The sequence below is a fragment of the Trichechus manatus genome, unplaced genomic scaffold, assembly GCF_000243295.1.
Source record: "Trichechus manatus latirostris isolate Lorelei unplaced genomic scaffold, TriManLat1.0 scaffold00070, whole genome shotgun sequence".
Classification (NCBI taxonomy): Eukaryota; Metazoa; Chordata; class Mammalia; order Sirenia; family Trichechidae; genus Trichechus; species Trichechus manatus.
Window position 1 is genome coordinate 2367114 of NW_004444006.1, and position 16056 is coordinate 2383169.

At 43.5% G+C, this 16056-nt stretch overlaps 1 protein-coding gene across 8 annotated transcripts in view; it reads left to right on the forward strand.

The window, feature by feature from the left end:
- Nucleotides 1–8677: 8677 nt before the first annotated feature.
- AR (androgen receptor) overlaps nucleotides 8678–16056 on the forward strand; it is a 293854-nt gene continuing 286475 nt past the window's right edge. For 2 of the 8 annotated variants that reach the window (XM_004380092.1, XM_023734652.1), the window contains exon 1: nucleotides 8783–10404. In XM_004380092.1, the coding sequence (XP_004380149.1) occupies nucleotides 8783–10404 (1622 nt within the window). Of the gene's footprint in view, nucleotides 10405–16056 lie in introns of all 8 variants that reach the window. The other 6 variants (XM_023734651.1, XM_023734646.1, XM_023734647.1 and 3 more) reach the window with 6 other exon arrangements.

Below are 16056 nucleotides of genomic sequence, written 5' to 3' on the forward strand. Positions count from 1 at the left end.
TCTATACTAACACAAATAGAGGTAGAAAATCTAAACAGACTCGTAACAAAGAAAATACCGAAGACGTCATTAAAAAATACAAAAAAAAAAAAAAACAAAACAAAACTCTTGACAACAACAAAAAAGCCCCAGCCCGGACAGCTTCGTTGAATAATTCTACCATTCAGAGAAGCGCTCACATCAATACTACTCAAACTATTTAAGAGCATAGAAAAGGAAGGAATATTCCCTAATTCATTCTATGAAGCCAGCATAATCCTGATACCAAAGCCAGGCAAAGACACTACAAAAAAGAAAATTACATATCACTATCCCTCATGAGTACAGATGCAAAAATTGTCAACAGAATTCACAGAATTCAACAGCATATCAAAAAAATAATACATCATGATTAGGTGGGATTCATATCTGGGATGCAAGGGTGGTTCAACATGAGAAAATTAATCAACATAATCTACCACATAAATAAAACAAAGGAAATAATCACACGATCATCTCAATCAATGCAGAAAAGGCATTTACTAAAATCCAACACCCTTTCCTAATAAAAACCTCAACAAAATAGGAATAGAAGTGAAATTTCTCAACATAATTAAGGGCATATTTTCAAAATCAACAGCCAACATTATTCTCAATGGAGAAAAATTGAGAGCATTCCCCTTGAGAATGGGAACCAGACAAGGATGTCCATTATTACCACTCTTATTCAATATTGTACTGGAAATCCTAGCCAGAGCAATAAGGCAAGAAAGAGAAGAAATGGAAATAAAGGGTATCCAAATTGGAAAGGAAGAAGTACAACTATCCCTATTTTCAGATGACATGATCCTATACATAGAAAACCCCAGAGACTAAACAAGAAAGCTACTGAAACTAATAGAAGGGTTCAGGAAAGTGACAGGGTACCAGATCAACACAAAAAAAGCAGTTGGGTTCTGCTACACTAATGAGGAGAACTCCGAAAAGGAAATCAAGAAAACAATACCATTTACAATAGCCCCCAAAAGGATAAAATACCTAGGAATAAACCTAACCAGGGATGTAAAAGACAAAGAAAACTATAAAACGCTACTGCAAGAAACCAAAAGAGACCTACTTGAGTGGCAAAATCCATTCTCATGGATTGGAAGACTTAACATTGTGAAAATGTCGATACTACCCAAAGCGATCTATAGATATAAGCCCATCCTGATCCAAATCCAACAACATTCTTTAATGAAATGGAAAAACCAATCTCCAACTTTATATAGAAAGGAAAGAAGCCCCAAATAGCTAAATCAATTTTGAAGAAGAAGAACAAAGTAGGAGGCCTCACGCTTTCTGTTCTCAAAACATACTATACAGCCACAGTAATCAAAACTTCCTGGTACTGGTTCAGTGACAGACACATAGACCAATGGAACAGAATTGAGAACCCAGAAGTAAATCCATCCGTCTATGGGCAGCTAATCTTCTACAAAGGATGAAGTCCTTTCAATGGGGAAGTAACAGCCTCTTTAACAAATGGTGCTGGCAAAACCGGGTGTCCATTTGCAGAAAAATGAAACAGGGGCTATATCTCACACCATACACAAAAACTAACTGGAAATGGATCAAAGACCTAAATGTTAAAGCTAAAACTATAAAGTTCCTGAAAGATAACATAGGGACAAAACTAGGGGACTTGATTTTTGGCATAAATAGTCTGTCAAACACAATGAAAAATGCACCAACAACAGAAAATAAATTAGGTAACTGGGACCTCCTAAAATTAAAGACTTATGCTCATCAAAAGACTTTACCAAAAGAGTAAAAAGAGAACCTACAGACTGGGAAAATATCTTTGACAATGACATATTGGGTAAGGATCTAATCTTTAAAGTATACAGAAAACTTCAACAACTCAACAACAGAAACACAAACAATCCCATCAAAAAATGGGAAAAGGACATGAACAGACACTCCACCAAAGAGGACATTCTGGCAGCTAACAAACACATGAAAAGATGCTTGAGATCATTAGCCATTAGAGAGATGCAAACCAAAACTCCAATAAGATACTATTTTAACCCTGATAAAAAAAAAAACAAAAAACAAATGCTGGCTAGGTTGTGGGTGGGGGTTGGAAGTCTTATACACTGTGGGTGGGATTGTAAAATGGTACAATCTCTACGGAAAATGGTATGGCACTTTCTCAAAAAGCTAGAAATAGATTTACCTTATGATCCAGTAGTCCCACTCCTAGGTATATATACTAGAGATGTATGAGCAGTGACACAAATAAACATATGCACACCTATGTTCATTGCAGCATTATTCATGATAGCAAAAAGATGGAAACAACTTAAGGCCCATCAATGGATGAATGGATAAACAAATTGTGATATATATATATTACGGAATACTACACAACTATAAAGAATAATGAGGAATCCGTTAAATATAACATGGATGAATCTGGAGGACGTTACACTGAGTGAAATAAATCAATCACAAAAGGACAAATATTGTATGGTCTCACTTTTAATAAAAAGTCAAGAATAGGTATACACACAGAAAGCAATGTTCTTTGATGTTTACCAGGGATGGGAGGGGGTGGAAGGGGGAATCACCTTCTAGATAGTAGACACTTGTTATTTTTCACGATGGGAAAGGTATTACCCAATACGGGTAAAATCTGCACAACTTGACCAAGGCAAATGAAGACACTAAGAAGTATGCAAGAATAAGGGACAATTTCAGTAAATGCTACAACATATACAATTTTACCACAACAGTAATAACAACCAAAAAATACGAGTGTGGTTACATAAGTATAACCAAAACCAGTAGCCCTTGAGTTGACCCTGAGTCATGGCAGCTGCACACATATCAGAGTAGAACTGTGCTCCACAGGGTTTTCAATGGCTGATTTTTCAGAAGTAGATCGCCAGGCCTTTCTTCTGAGTACACAGGTATATACATATGCATATATGTGTATAGGAAGGCATATGTGAGTATATGCCCATGCGTGTATAGGTGTACCTGTAGGCATATGTATATACATGTTTGAGTGTGCTGCATATATATTCATATATATATAATAAAACACATAAGAGGCACAGTTACGGAGACTTCCTAGACATATCCAAACTCCTCACAGGATTGGTTTACTGGGTTAAAAGGCTTAGGATCATAGTCTTATAGGACAACTCAGTCAATTGGCATAACATAGTGCATAACGATAATGTTCTACATCCTAGTTTGGTGAGTAGCGTCTGGGGTCTTAAAAGTTTGTTAGCAGCCATCTAAGATACAACCACTGATCTTTACTCATCTGGAGCAAAAGAGAATGAAGGAAACCAAAGACTCAAAGAAAAAACTAGTCCAAAGACTAACAGCCTACACGAACCATGGCCTCTTCTAGCCTGAGACCAGAGGAACTAGATGGTGCCTGACTACCACTACCAAATGTTCTGACCAGGGACACAATACAAGGTCCCAGATAGAATGGGAGAAAAATTTACAATAAAATTCAAATTCCTAAAAAAGGCCAGATGTACTGGACCAATAGAGATGAGAGGAATCCCTGAGACTATCTATTTAATATACTCTTTGAACTTGGAACTGAAGCCACTCCCTGAGGTCCTCTTTCATCTAAATAATAGATTGGCTTATAAAATAAACAATAAGGAAGTAATGTGCTTCCTTAAACAAACAACTAAATGAGACCAAATGGTCAACATTTACCCAAAAGCAAAGATGAGAAGGCAAGGAGGGGCAGGGAAATTAGATCAATGGAAACAGAATGAACAGAATGGAAAGAATGAAAATTCTGACACATTGTGAAAATTGTAACCAATGTCAGGGAACAATCCGTATAAAAAATTTTAAATGGAAAGCCAGTTTGCTGTGTAAACTTTCACATAAAACACAATAAAATATTTAAAAAAAGAAGAAAATACGGTGGAGCACAGTTCTACTCTGACACACACAGAGTGGCCATGAGCCGGGGTTGCCATGAGTTGGGGTGGAGTCCAGGGAACACTATGGAACATTGGGTCCTCATGAATTTGGATCTACTTGAGGGCAACCTTTTTTTTTCTTTACCATGAGCAGGCGGGGGGCGGGGAGCAAGTGATGAAGAGTTTCTGTTTAGGGTTACTGAGTTCTGTTTGAAGTGATGAAAAACTTGGAAATAGATGGTGGTGATGGTTGCACAACATACTGAATATAACTAATGTCACTGAACTGTACACTTAAAAATGGTTAAAATGACAAACTTTGTGCTATATATATTTTACCACTATACGTTTTTTTCAAAAAAGTATTAGGAAGAAAATAAGATTTGAGAGGGGATAAGAGTTCAAAATTCAAATAAAGTACATGCCCCTAGAATGCTTATATTAGTTTACCTTTCCTGATAATGATATAATTGTTAATGGCATCACCTTTAAAAATGAAAAAAATAACTTAAAAAAACAGTTGCCATCAAGTCAACTCCAACTCATGGCGACCCCATGTGTATCAGAGTAGAACTGTGCTCCATAGAGTTTACAATGGTTGATTTTTCAGCAGTAGATCACCAGACCTTTCTTCCACAATGGACTACTACTCAGCCATAGATAAAAAATGAAGTCTTAATACATGCTACAACATGGATGAATCTTGAAAACATTATACTGAGTGAAATAAATCAGTCACAAAAGGACAAATACTGTATGATCCCACTTATAAGAAATAGGCAAATATATAGAGACGAAAGTTTATTAGTGGTTACTAGAGGTGGGAGGAAGGGGAAGAGGGGGATTCATTGCTTAGAGGGCACTGAGTTTCTGTTAAAGGTGGTGAAACTATTTGGAAATGGATAGTGGTGATAGTTGCACAATATGATGAATGTAATTAACGTCACTGAATTGTACACGTAAAAATGTTGAATTGGAAAATGCTTTGTTATATATACTTTTACAATAAAAAGTAGATAAAAGGAAAAAAATAAAATAAAAAGCAACAAAATGAGCCTTCAGATTTGTAAAATTCTTCCCTGTTTACAAAGTTGTTAACACGCACATGATCTCTTTTAATTGCCACATCAGCCTTCTGAGAGTCAGTATTATTGTTCACACTTTTATGATTGAAGTTAGAAGAAAAGAGGACTGAAAAGAAAAATTAAGGTGAGAAATAATTCTCCAAAGTCACCCTGTAAATAGACGGCAGTCCAACAGACATTCAAACTCAGGTCTGAGGTATTCCAAAGTTTATGTTGGTTCCAGAGCACCTAAATTGTCTTCACAATTTCCTTATCATAAACGTAAGGGCCAACGGGTAGCACAAACTGCTAAGCACTTGACTACTAACTGAAAAGTTGGCAGTTGTAACCCACTCAGAGGCAGCTTGCAAGAAAGGCCTGGCAATCTGCTTCTGAAAGGGCACAGACTTGAAAACTCTATGGAGTGCAGTTGTACCTTGCAACACATAGGGTCACCATGAGTCAGAGTCAACTCAACGATAACTGAAAATAAAAGAAAAAGCCTTCATGCTCCATCCTCTACTGGGTGTACGTAAGAAGAAAATACCAGTCAGTCACTCTAAATTATCAGTGTCGGAAGGGACCTTAAAGACCATTTGGTTCAATCGCTACTCCTCCCCCTCCCTCCCTGCCATATCATAGGACAAGAAATGGAGGCTGAAGGAGAGGAAGAGATTCATTGCCAGTCTGTAGACAAACAGTTTTCCTGGCTGTAAGACCTGTTGTTCTTTCCATTCCACCATTCTGCCAGCCAACTCACCTCCCTTTGAGCAATCATAATTCAAAGCTTTGGTGGGACTGAAGGTTGTGATGACTATTCAAGTAAGATTTTAGAAGTGTCTATGCATTTCAATTACATACTTCTGTTTCCCACTACAGTGTGGAATTGCTATATATCAGTTTAATCGACATATCTATGAATCTGGTTGTTTCTTAACCATTAGGGGTGATTTGTGAGGTTCCTCACCAACAATGGAGGTATGGCATGTCCAGACAGGGCTGCGGCCATTACAATTTTTTTACCTCCAAAGAAGTTAGGCCAGTTTAGAGGAGCTTTGTGTTCTGGAAGGTTCATTTATTGTCCTTTTCCAAGAGCCCATAATATTGATGAATCTAGCTAAAATAGTAATGAGATGGAAGACTAGTTTATGTTCTACTAGTGGTACAGTAGTTAAGAGTTATGGCTGCTAACCAAAAGGTCGGCAGTTTGAATCCACCAGCTGCTCCTTGGAAACCCTATGGGGAAGTTCTGCCCTGTCCCTCTGATAGGGTTGCTATGAGTCAGAATCGAAATCAACTCAGCGGCAATAGGTTCGTTTTTGTTTTGTTTTGTTTTTTTTGATTTACTGTGGAAAGTAGAACAAATTATGTCCTTGCTTCAGCTTCTCCATCTGAAAAATAAAGCTAATCATACCCACTCTTTCCTGCCGTTAGGACTGAATTACTCGTTTGGTCAGGATAAATAAACACTCATAATGCTTGGCTGTGCACAAGATAAAGTTACAATGCCTCTTTTCCCTGCAGAGAGCAGAAGACACCCAGATGAAAACGTCCGCCTATCTTCTGGGACAGACAGACCCTGCACAGATCCAGAGGTTTGGGAGTTTAAAAGTTAGAGTCCCAGGGCCGCGGTGTTCAGCATAAAGGGAAGCCTCAGTTCCTTATATGTCTACTCCTGGCACCCGACCATTTCCTCTACCCTTCCATTCGCACCTGCCTCTGCATCTTTACCCAGGAGCTGCGGGGGGAGGGGGGACTGGTGGTCCACAAAAGATCAGTTGCAATACCTCACATTACCCTCCGCTTCTGACTCTCCCTCAAGAGGAACAGCCATATGTAGGTTCCATTCCTTGGACAGTGTAGTTCGCAAGTTTAAAACATGTAAAGGCAGCTTGGAAAACCAAGGACCTATATACAAGCTAACGTTTGCAAAGCCCTGGACAAAATCGAGGGTGAACGTGTATATGGTGAGTGTTCTGGTGTTTACGTTTTTGTCTCCTTATCTGGGTGATTTTGCCTTTGCACGTCTGGATGGGTGAGAAGCGAGTGGTTAGAAGCAGTTCCAGACAGGAAGAAAAGAAGAGAACAGGGTAGAGACAAGCTCTGGTTCCTGGGTCGAGGGTTCCTAGAGTAAATGGCACTCTGCCACGAGGCCCAATCTACCCTTTGGTGAAATCTCTAAGGTTTCACCAAGTACTGGCTAGATTGGCCATAGCTTGTTCCTCCGTTGGCAAGAGTCACTACTGCGCGTCCCTGTCTGTGAACAGAGCCCCTTGCAGCCATTATTAGGAGCTGGTACTCCTAAAGCCTCCTTCCCCACTCCCTCACTCCTCTTCCGCCCCCCGCCCCCACCCCACCCCCACCCTATGTCCGTTTTGAGATTAGGCTTTGGAACCAAATCTGGTGAGTGCCTCTGGGCGCTCCGGTAGCGTTGTCTTCAAATAAAGCTAGAGTTAAAGCTTCAACACTGGCTCCTTAAACTCTGATCCAGGAGAGCAGGAGGTATTCAGGGAGCAGGGATACTCCAGGGCTAGAGCGAGCCTCTTCCACGTTCACCCACGCTGCGCCAGCACTTGTTGCTCCAAAGCCACCCGGCGTTTGCGCTCCGTGAGGGGAGGGGAGAAAAGGAAAGGGGAGGAGAGTGAAAAAGGAGGTGGGAAGGCAGGGAGGCCGGCCCGGCGGGGGCGGGACCCGACTCGCAAACTGTTGCATTTGCTCTACACCTCCCAGCCACCCCTCCGAGATCCCCAGGAGCAAGATTGCGGGGAAAGCTAGAGGGACCCGAGCAAGCCTGAAGGCAGAGGAGACGACGGAGGGAAAGGGGCAGAGCTAGCCGCCCCAGTGCGGGACAGAAGCCGAAGGGACGCACCGTGCCAACCCCAGCCTGGCTCCAGCGGCTGCCAACGCCTCTTGCAGTAAGGCGGCTTCGAAGCCGCCGCCCCGGGAGCTTCCCTTTCCTCTTCAGTGAAGTTTTTAAAAGCTGCTAGAGACTCCGAGGAAGCTAGGAAAGTGCCGGGTAGGACTGACGGCTGCCTTTGTCCTCCTTCCCTCCACCCCGCCCCCGTCCCGGGTCTCCTCTCCGGCTGCTGCCTCTGCGGGTTTCTCTCTGCCCGCCCCCACCTCCCCCTCCTCCGCCAGCAGGAGTTTGCAGAGAGGTAACTCCCTTTGGCTTCGAGCGGGCGAGCTAGCTGCACGTTGGGAAGACAGCTCTGGGATCTGGGCGACCGGAGAGCAGCTTCAGCGCTGCAGCCGGGACCTGGCTGATTAGGTGGCACTCTAGGCGGGCCTCCTGGTTCCCCCGACTCCCCCACTTCCCCTGCCTCTTTACCCCTAGACCGCGGGACCAGAGATCAGAAGATGAAAAGGCAGTCGGGACTTCAGTAGCAAAAAAACCAACGAACAAACAAACAAAAAGCCCCCAGAGCAAAAACAAAACAACAAACCGTTCTTATTTGCACCAGCTTCAGTGGACACCGACTTTGGAAGGGGGAGGGTTTCCTTTTTTATTTTTTCCCTCAAGATTTGAGCATCTTTTGAATCTATCCTCCAAGTATCCAGGGACAGACTGAGCCTAGCAGGGCAGATTTGTCCAGCGCGTGTTTGCCTCTGCACAAGACTTTGAGGTTGTCAGAGCAATTTTTCGTGGTTGCTCCAGCAAGTTTCCTTCCCAGGAGCTTCCCGCAGGTGGGCAGCTAGCTGCAGCGGCTGCTGCACTGCAGCCTGTTGAACTCTTTGGAGCAAGAAAAGGGGAGGCAGGGTGAGGGAATTAGGTAGAAGATTCAGCCAGGCTCAAGGATGGAGGTGCAGTTAGGGCTGGGGAGGGTCTACCCCCGGCCGCAGTCCAAGACCTATCGAGGAGCTTTCCAGAACCTGTTTCAGAGCGTGCGCGAAGTGATCCAGAACCCGGGACCCCGGCAACCTGAGGCTGCGAGCGCTGCACCTCCCGGCGCCCGTTTGAAGCAACAGCAGCAGCAGCAGCAGCAGCAGCGGCAGCAGCAGCAGCAGCAACAGCAGCAGCGGCGGCAGCAGCAGCAGCAGCGGCAGCAGCAGCAGCGGCAGCGGCAGCAGCAGCAGAAGGAGATCAGCCCCCGCCAGCAGCAGCAGGGTGAGGATGGCTCTACCCAAACCCAGAGCAGAGGCCCCACAGGTTACCTGGCCCTGGACGAGGAGCAGCAGCCTTCACAACAGCAGTCAGCCTCCGAGGGCCACCCCGAGAGCGGCTGCATCCCAGAGCCTGAAGCCGCCGCGACCGCCGGCAATGGGCTGCCGCAGCAGCCGCCAGCGCCTCCGGACGAGGATGACTCAGCCGCCCCATCCACATTGTCCTTGCTGGGCCCCACTTTCCCGGCCTTAAGCAGCTGCTCCGCCGACCTTAAAGACATCCTGAGTGAGGCCGGAACCATGCAACTCCTTCATCATCAGCAGCAGCAGGAGGCAGTATCCGAAGGCGGCGGCAGCAGCAGCGGGAGAGCAAGGGAGGCCGCTGGGGCTCCCACCTCCTCCAAGGATAGTTACCTAGGGGGCACTTCATCCATCTCAGACAGCGCCAAGGAGTTGTGTAAGGCAGTGTCGGTGTCCATGGGCTTGGGTGTGGAGGCGTTAGAACATCTGAGTCCTGGGGAACACCTTCGGGGGGATTGCATGTACGCCCCACTCCTGGGAGGGCCATCCGCTGTACGTCCCACTCCTTGCGCCCCGCTGGCTGAATGCAAAGGTGCTGTACTGGACGAATGCCCAGGCAAGGGCACAGAAGAGACTGCTGAGTATTCCCCTTTCAAGGGAGGTTACGCCAAAGGGCTGGATGGTGAGAGCCTCAGCTGCTCTGGTAGCGGCGAAGCAGGGGGCTCCGGGACACTTGATCTACCATCCACCTTGTCTCTCTACAAGTCCGGAGCACTGGACGAGGTAGCAGCATACCAGAGTCGCGACTATTACAACTTTCCACTGGCCCTGGCCGGGCCGCCGCCTCCTCCGCCGCCCCCCCATCCCCACGCCCGCATCAAGCTGGAGAACCCCCTGGACTACGGTAGCGCCTGGGCGGCCGCGGCAGCACAATGCCGCTATGGAGACCTGGGGAGTTTGCACGGCGGAGGTGCAGCGGGACCAGGATCCGGTTCGCCCTCAGCGGCCGCCTCCTCTTCCTGGCACACTCTCTTCACAGCCGAAGAAAGCCAGCTGTACGGGCCTTGTGGCGGTGGCGGTGGCAGCGGCACAGGGGTCGAGGCAGGGACCGTAGCCCCTTACGGTTACTCTCGGCCATCTCAGGGGCTGGCGGGCCAGGAGAGCGACTTCCCTCCACCCGATGTGTGGTACCCTGGCGGCATGGTGAGCAGAGTGCCCTACCCCAGCCCCAGTTGTGTCAAAAGCGAGATGGGCCCTTGGATGGAGAGCTACTCCGGACCTTATGGGGACATGCGGTAAGTTCCTCCTCCCAAAAATGTAGTCTTCCAGCCAGGGCCACAAGACTAGGTCTGTAGTATCTATCCCGTCCTCGCTTCGCGAACGCTCCTTCTGCTCCCGGGAGCCCTCAGTAGGGTTCCATTGGAAGGGCTTCCCTAAATCTGGAGTTTGTCCGGCGGGGGGTGGAGGGGCTTGGCTTGCCTGCATGCTCTGAATCCTCGCTGTACGTTCTGGGTGCAGGTGCGTGCCCTGCCGGATTCCTGCACAACTCGGTAGTTTCTTAAAATCCCGGCTTCCTCGCGGTACTCTCGCTTTGTGGGCTCCAAACTTAAATCCGACTGCATAGCGACCTTCAGACATAAAGCCCTTAAGTCTCCCCACCCCAAATTCCTAGAAACTCAACAAGAAATATGGGTAATTTCTCCTGTTAGGGTCTGTAAGGGTTTGCTCTCCAGCTTGTTGTCGGTATCAGCAGGTTAGAAGCAAAAAGACTGGCCCAAGCGTTTCTCAGCTCGCCTCCTCCAAAGAGATAAATTGGAGTGCCCCATTAGAGAAATAAAGTGGTATCAGGGTTCTGTAAGCCACTGTGTGAAGGGGTGAACTCCCTTCCCTGGCAGCAACTGGGGATTTGCCCCAGGGTACGAGGTCAGAGGAGAGAATCCAACCAGGCAGTTTAGAGTAGGTGAAAATCATGGGACAGCTTTCTTGGTAATCACCAGGCAGGATTTGCCCTCACAGCATTGGTCGACTTTGTTGGAAGTAGTTGCTTGGGTCGCTTTTCTCTTGTAAAGTGTTTTTCTGTGGATTATATCAGATCCACAGCCTTAGGTTTGCTTCAAATCTATAAAGAGGACAATGTTTCTTTAATGAACAATTTAATCAGGCTTGAGTCTGACTTATAGAAAGTGCTGGAAAAAATTTTTTTAAACAATTTCTTGCTATTTCAGTGTGCTCAGAAATCTGCTTCGAGGGAAGACTGAGACGTTTCAATATATGCCTTCATTTTCAGGATATGCTTGCATTTGAAAACATTCTCTGTTAGCACTAACGAATTGAGTAAGAACTGTTAGTGACCTGTGAGCCATAATCTTGCCCCAGAGTTTTCATTAGGACATGAGAAAAGTGGTGCACATTTTCATTTTGCTTATTAAAAATTCTTCCTTACTACAGTTGTTGAACTTGTTTGAGACCATGTTGCAGTTTTAGGTCTTCCTCCCCCACCCCCCAACAAATTAAAATATTAGTTTACCTCCATCAGGCAGAGAATATTGACTGGGAAACTAACTCCTCAGGTCTGCCAGGTGCTAATTTGCCCCTGGACTTGTATCTTGGTCTGTATGTCTATAGCTATTTTCTTTTATTGTGGCTTTTCCAGAATTTCTTTGTTAGCATCTTTGGAGACTTAAATCCAACAATTTGCCTCCGTTAACTGATTCTTCCCCTTTTGGAAGGTTCACCACATAGTGTCAGAAAAGAGAAAAGAGGATAGAATTTCATAAAATATTATTTTCTGGGCTGTTGAAGAAACAACTTCTTACTAGGTTTTACATTCTATTAGCTTTTTAAGGCTTGGCTTACAGAATATTCAGAGACTTCATTTGATATTGTCAAAATATTTTTCAGTTAATTTAGGGTGTTTATTTTTGTGATTGGGTTATACCGTGAAATATAAAGGTCTTCATTTTCTAAGAACAGTTTTACTTGGTAGGGTCAATTTTTTTTCTAGGGCTGTACTAGTCAGTGGAGTCTTCTCCTGTGAACTTAAAGGGGAGGAACGTCTAAGGTGCTTCTTGGCCTACTATAATGTAATGCTAAACCCGTTCACTGGAACCTTCCATCTTCTTCATGCCCCCCACCCCCACCCCAGCTTACCCAGTTAATGGGGAAGAAATGAATGGTTCTGCATATTAAGGGATGTGTGTCTTCAAAGACAAAACCCAAAATTTTCAGGGAATAGCTATAGAGAGCAAAATGTTCTCATCAGGTGTGCACATGTTATTCCTGGTCTTAATTGAAAAACTTCTCTATTAGAAAGACCATCATACTTCAATGCCTCCTTGGCACCCTGCTTAAATTAATGGCTTCAACTAAAGAGTATTTAGCAGAACCCAAAGAAAGTACAAGATTGTTTAATCTTTCCTGGTTTATGATTGATGCATTGGTTATGAAAGGCAAAGCTGGTGTTCCTGCCTTGTAAGTTGACAAAGAATTTTCATTTGTAGGATGTGGAAAATCCTTGAGTCTGATAATTTATTGAAAATTAATCAATTTCCTCAGAATGCAACCAATCGCAATCTGAAAGTTGACATTTTCTTACTTTCTCCTTCTTTCTTTCACTTTATAGGGGCACAATTTGGTAAAAGGCAAGGGATGTTTTTAAGCTTGAGCCAGAGCTTCCTCCCTCTGTATCACATGCATATATCATGTGCCAAATTTTAGTTAAAAATGTCAAATTCTTGAGGCTCCCAGTAACCTGTTGGGTTCCTCTCTTTCCCAACTGTGTGTTCACGCAAATTAGTAAATTTTAGTAACTTTTTTTAACTTTAGTAACTTCTGGAATATCTCTATGTTCTTATACAAAAACAACGTTTCTGCTCAGAGAAGGAAAGAGGCTGAAGGTGGTCCTTTTTTACTTACTATGTGGTTTGAACAGAAGGAAAAATATAAAGTGATGGGGCTTGTGTACAGCTCTGATGATATTTTATGGAGCTGTCTTCTCTCAGAGATCAAATAAAACTACAACTTTATTAATTGACCACTGGCCCACTTGACAGAAGTAGGATCTCTTATATCCCAGCAAGCAACACAGTAATATAGCAAACATTTATTCTGTGTAAGAATTAGAGTTGCGGTTTAGAGAGATTATCCAGATGGAAAAAAGAATATTTTAATTTTTCTCTTGGGAGTGTGTTCTGGTTTCCATAATAAATAGTATTTTAATAGTGCTTTGAGATTGGCAAATCATGCCTTTCTCTGTTAGTTATTTCAAAAGAAGGCATTTGTTAATTCACCTTTCCATCTCCTGTCCCCTCCCCAGTTATCAAGCAGCGTTTTATGATTATCTTACAAGGAGCAGTTTGTCTATTTTTGTAAAGCAGATTTTGCTTTGGGACCAAGAAAGAGTGATGTTCTCTGTCTGTAGGCTTTGAGGGTCAGTATGTTAGGGAGGCACATCCTTTTTTCACAGTCAGCAAATAGCTGGTGAGTTTTTTCTGGGTCTCAATAATCAGATCCTGAGGACCAGAAGGTCACACTTAGTGGTATCCCATTTGGGAGCACTGGTAGGATGTAGCATTGAAGGCCCCTCTTGCTTGTCCAGAGTATGTTTCCTAGCACAGCCAAAGATTAATGGTGGTTAGGGATCTGTTCCATAAAGCTTGTAGCTTTCCAATTGCAGGGTCGCTTTGGGGTGCTTTCTTGCCTGTGTTAACTTTACTTCATCAGATGTACATTCTTTGAGCCATAAACTTTGAAAATATATATTGAATTTCCTAGAGCATTTAATTTTCTTTGTTAAATGCTTTCCCTCTCCTTATTGATTTTCTCATCTGGTATATATATGCTTGTGTTTAAAACAAATAATTCTTTGGTCTCCTGACTTTTAAATATATTGTGACTGCTGTTTGTGAAATTATGTGGGATGGAGTTAGGGACATGGGAAATTTTTATTATTATTATTGTTATTAGTATTATTATTGTGATGTCAAGACTTCCAGTTTCATTTGGAACCCTTTTCGAGCAGGGAGCAGAATGCAGGCTGGGTGTGGCAAAGCAAGGGGCTTATTTTATAGTCAAACTTGAAATCATAATTCTGAAAAATGACAAGTAAACCAAAAATCAAGTTTTGTGAGGTTGGCCTGAGAGGGAAAAGGAAACCTCTTCCCACCCACCACCTCCACCATTTTCTCTTTGTCTGCAGCTTCCTCAAGTGCTGCTTGTCCTTGATTTTCTTTCATTCTACTCCTTTCATGCTTCTGACATTGAAATATATTTCTCAGGATATTTTTCTCATTACACCTGTGGCATGCTCTTCTTTTTTTTTTTAAATCTGAAGCGTAACAGATCAGATAAACCCCAGCACCTCCCTTTTAAGACTAGATGACTTAAGGGGATTGCAAAATGAATTCCGGAGCTTTTTGTACCTTGAGATTAAAACATGACTCAACAGTTGCTAGATGACTTGGGGACTTTGCGATTTAATGAAGTATTTTGCCCGCTGGGGTCTCTGTCTAGCTCTGTCCACTGACTGTTTTGGCAGCCTGAGAATAACTGGACCCTTTCTCCTCAGAACAAGTCCGTCTGGGTCAGACTCAGTCATGATACCACAAGAAGTAGCTAATCTGCGTGTGAGGGTGCTCACTGGGATTGTCTGGCTGGGCTAATCTGTTGATGCTACATGTACATTAATCACTTTAAAACAAAGAAAGATATTAAAGAAATGAGTCTACCTCAGACTTTCCCTGCCAGCGTTCCAACAAGTTCTGGGATGTTGAATTCAGAGTAAGTTATCTTATCCTAAACACAGAGCTGACTTTTTTTTTTTTTAAATCACTTGTGAAGTTTTTTACAGTTAGCAGCACTTGGTTGGCCTTTGTTGTATGGAAGAGAATTATGAAATCTTATATAGCACTGTTTTTAAAGAAAAGACCTAGTGCCTTCCAGTTTATTTACTAGCACTCATGTGAGTTTGAGGAGGCCGGGAGGGGGCTTATTTATCACTCCTTTGCTAGCTGAGGAAGTACAAATAGCTGCATTTTCTTTACATCTGTTTGGCATGTGGGGAAACCAGAGCAGCATTTCCCGGCATTTTTTCTCTAAACTTCCTACCTGACCGATAGTGTTTTAGATTGCTGCTCTATAAGGGCTACTATCAGTGGCTGCTGCATAGAGGTGATAGGCCATGAGTTATGCACAATTTCTGGCACACTTATGGGTGACACCACCCCTTCTCTCTCACACCAATGCCTGCTGCCAAGCTGCTGGCCATATCTGGGTTGAGGGCAGCTCGTCTAGATAAGCTTATAGTTTTAAAGCCCTAGTCACTTGAGCATGCTGCCAATTTAGATCATGCAATACCTGAGTTGTTTTTTTCATAACAACTTTATTGAGACATAATTCACAATCTATACAATTCACCCATTTAAAGTATACAGTTCAGTGGTTTTAGTATATTCAGAGTTGTGCAAACATCACCAAAATTTTAGAGTATTTTAATCACCCCACAAAGAAATATTGCATTCCTAAGCAGTCACCCCCATTCCCCTCATCATCCCCAGCCCTAAGAAACCAACAATCTACTTTCTGTCTCTATGGATTGGCCTATTCTAACATTTCATATAAATGGAATCATGCAATACGCGGTCTTTTGTGACTGGCTTCTTTTATGTAGAATGTTTTCAGGGTCCAGCCATGGTGAAGCATGTACTTCATTTCTTCATTATGCTAAATAATGTACCATTGTATGGATGTGCCACATTTTATTTATCCATTCATCAGTTAATGGACATTTGGGTTGTTTCCAATTTTTGACTATTAGGAATAATGCTGTTATGAAGATTACTGTAAAGTTTCTTTTTTAATTTTATTTTATTGTACTTCAGGTGAAGGCTTACAGAACAGATAGTTTCTCATGAAACAGTAGTACACATATTGTTTTATGACATTGGTTA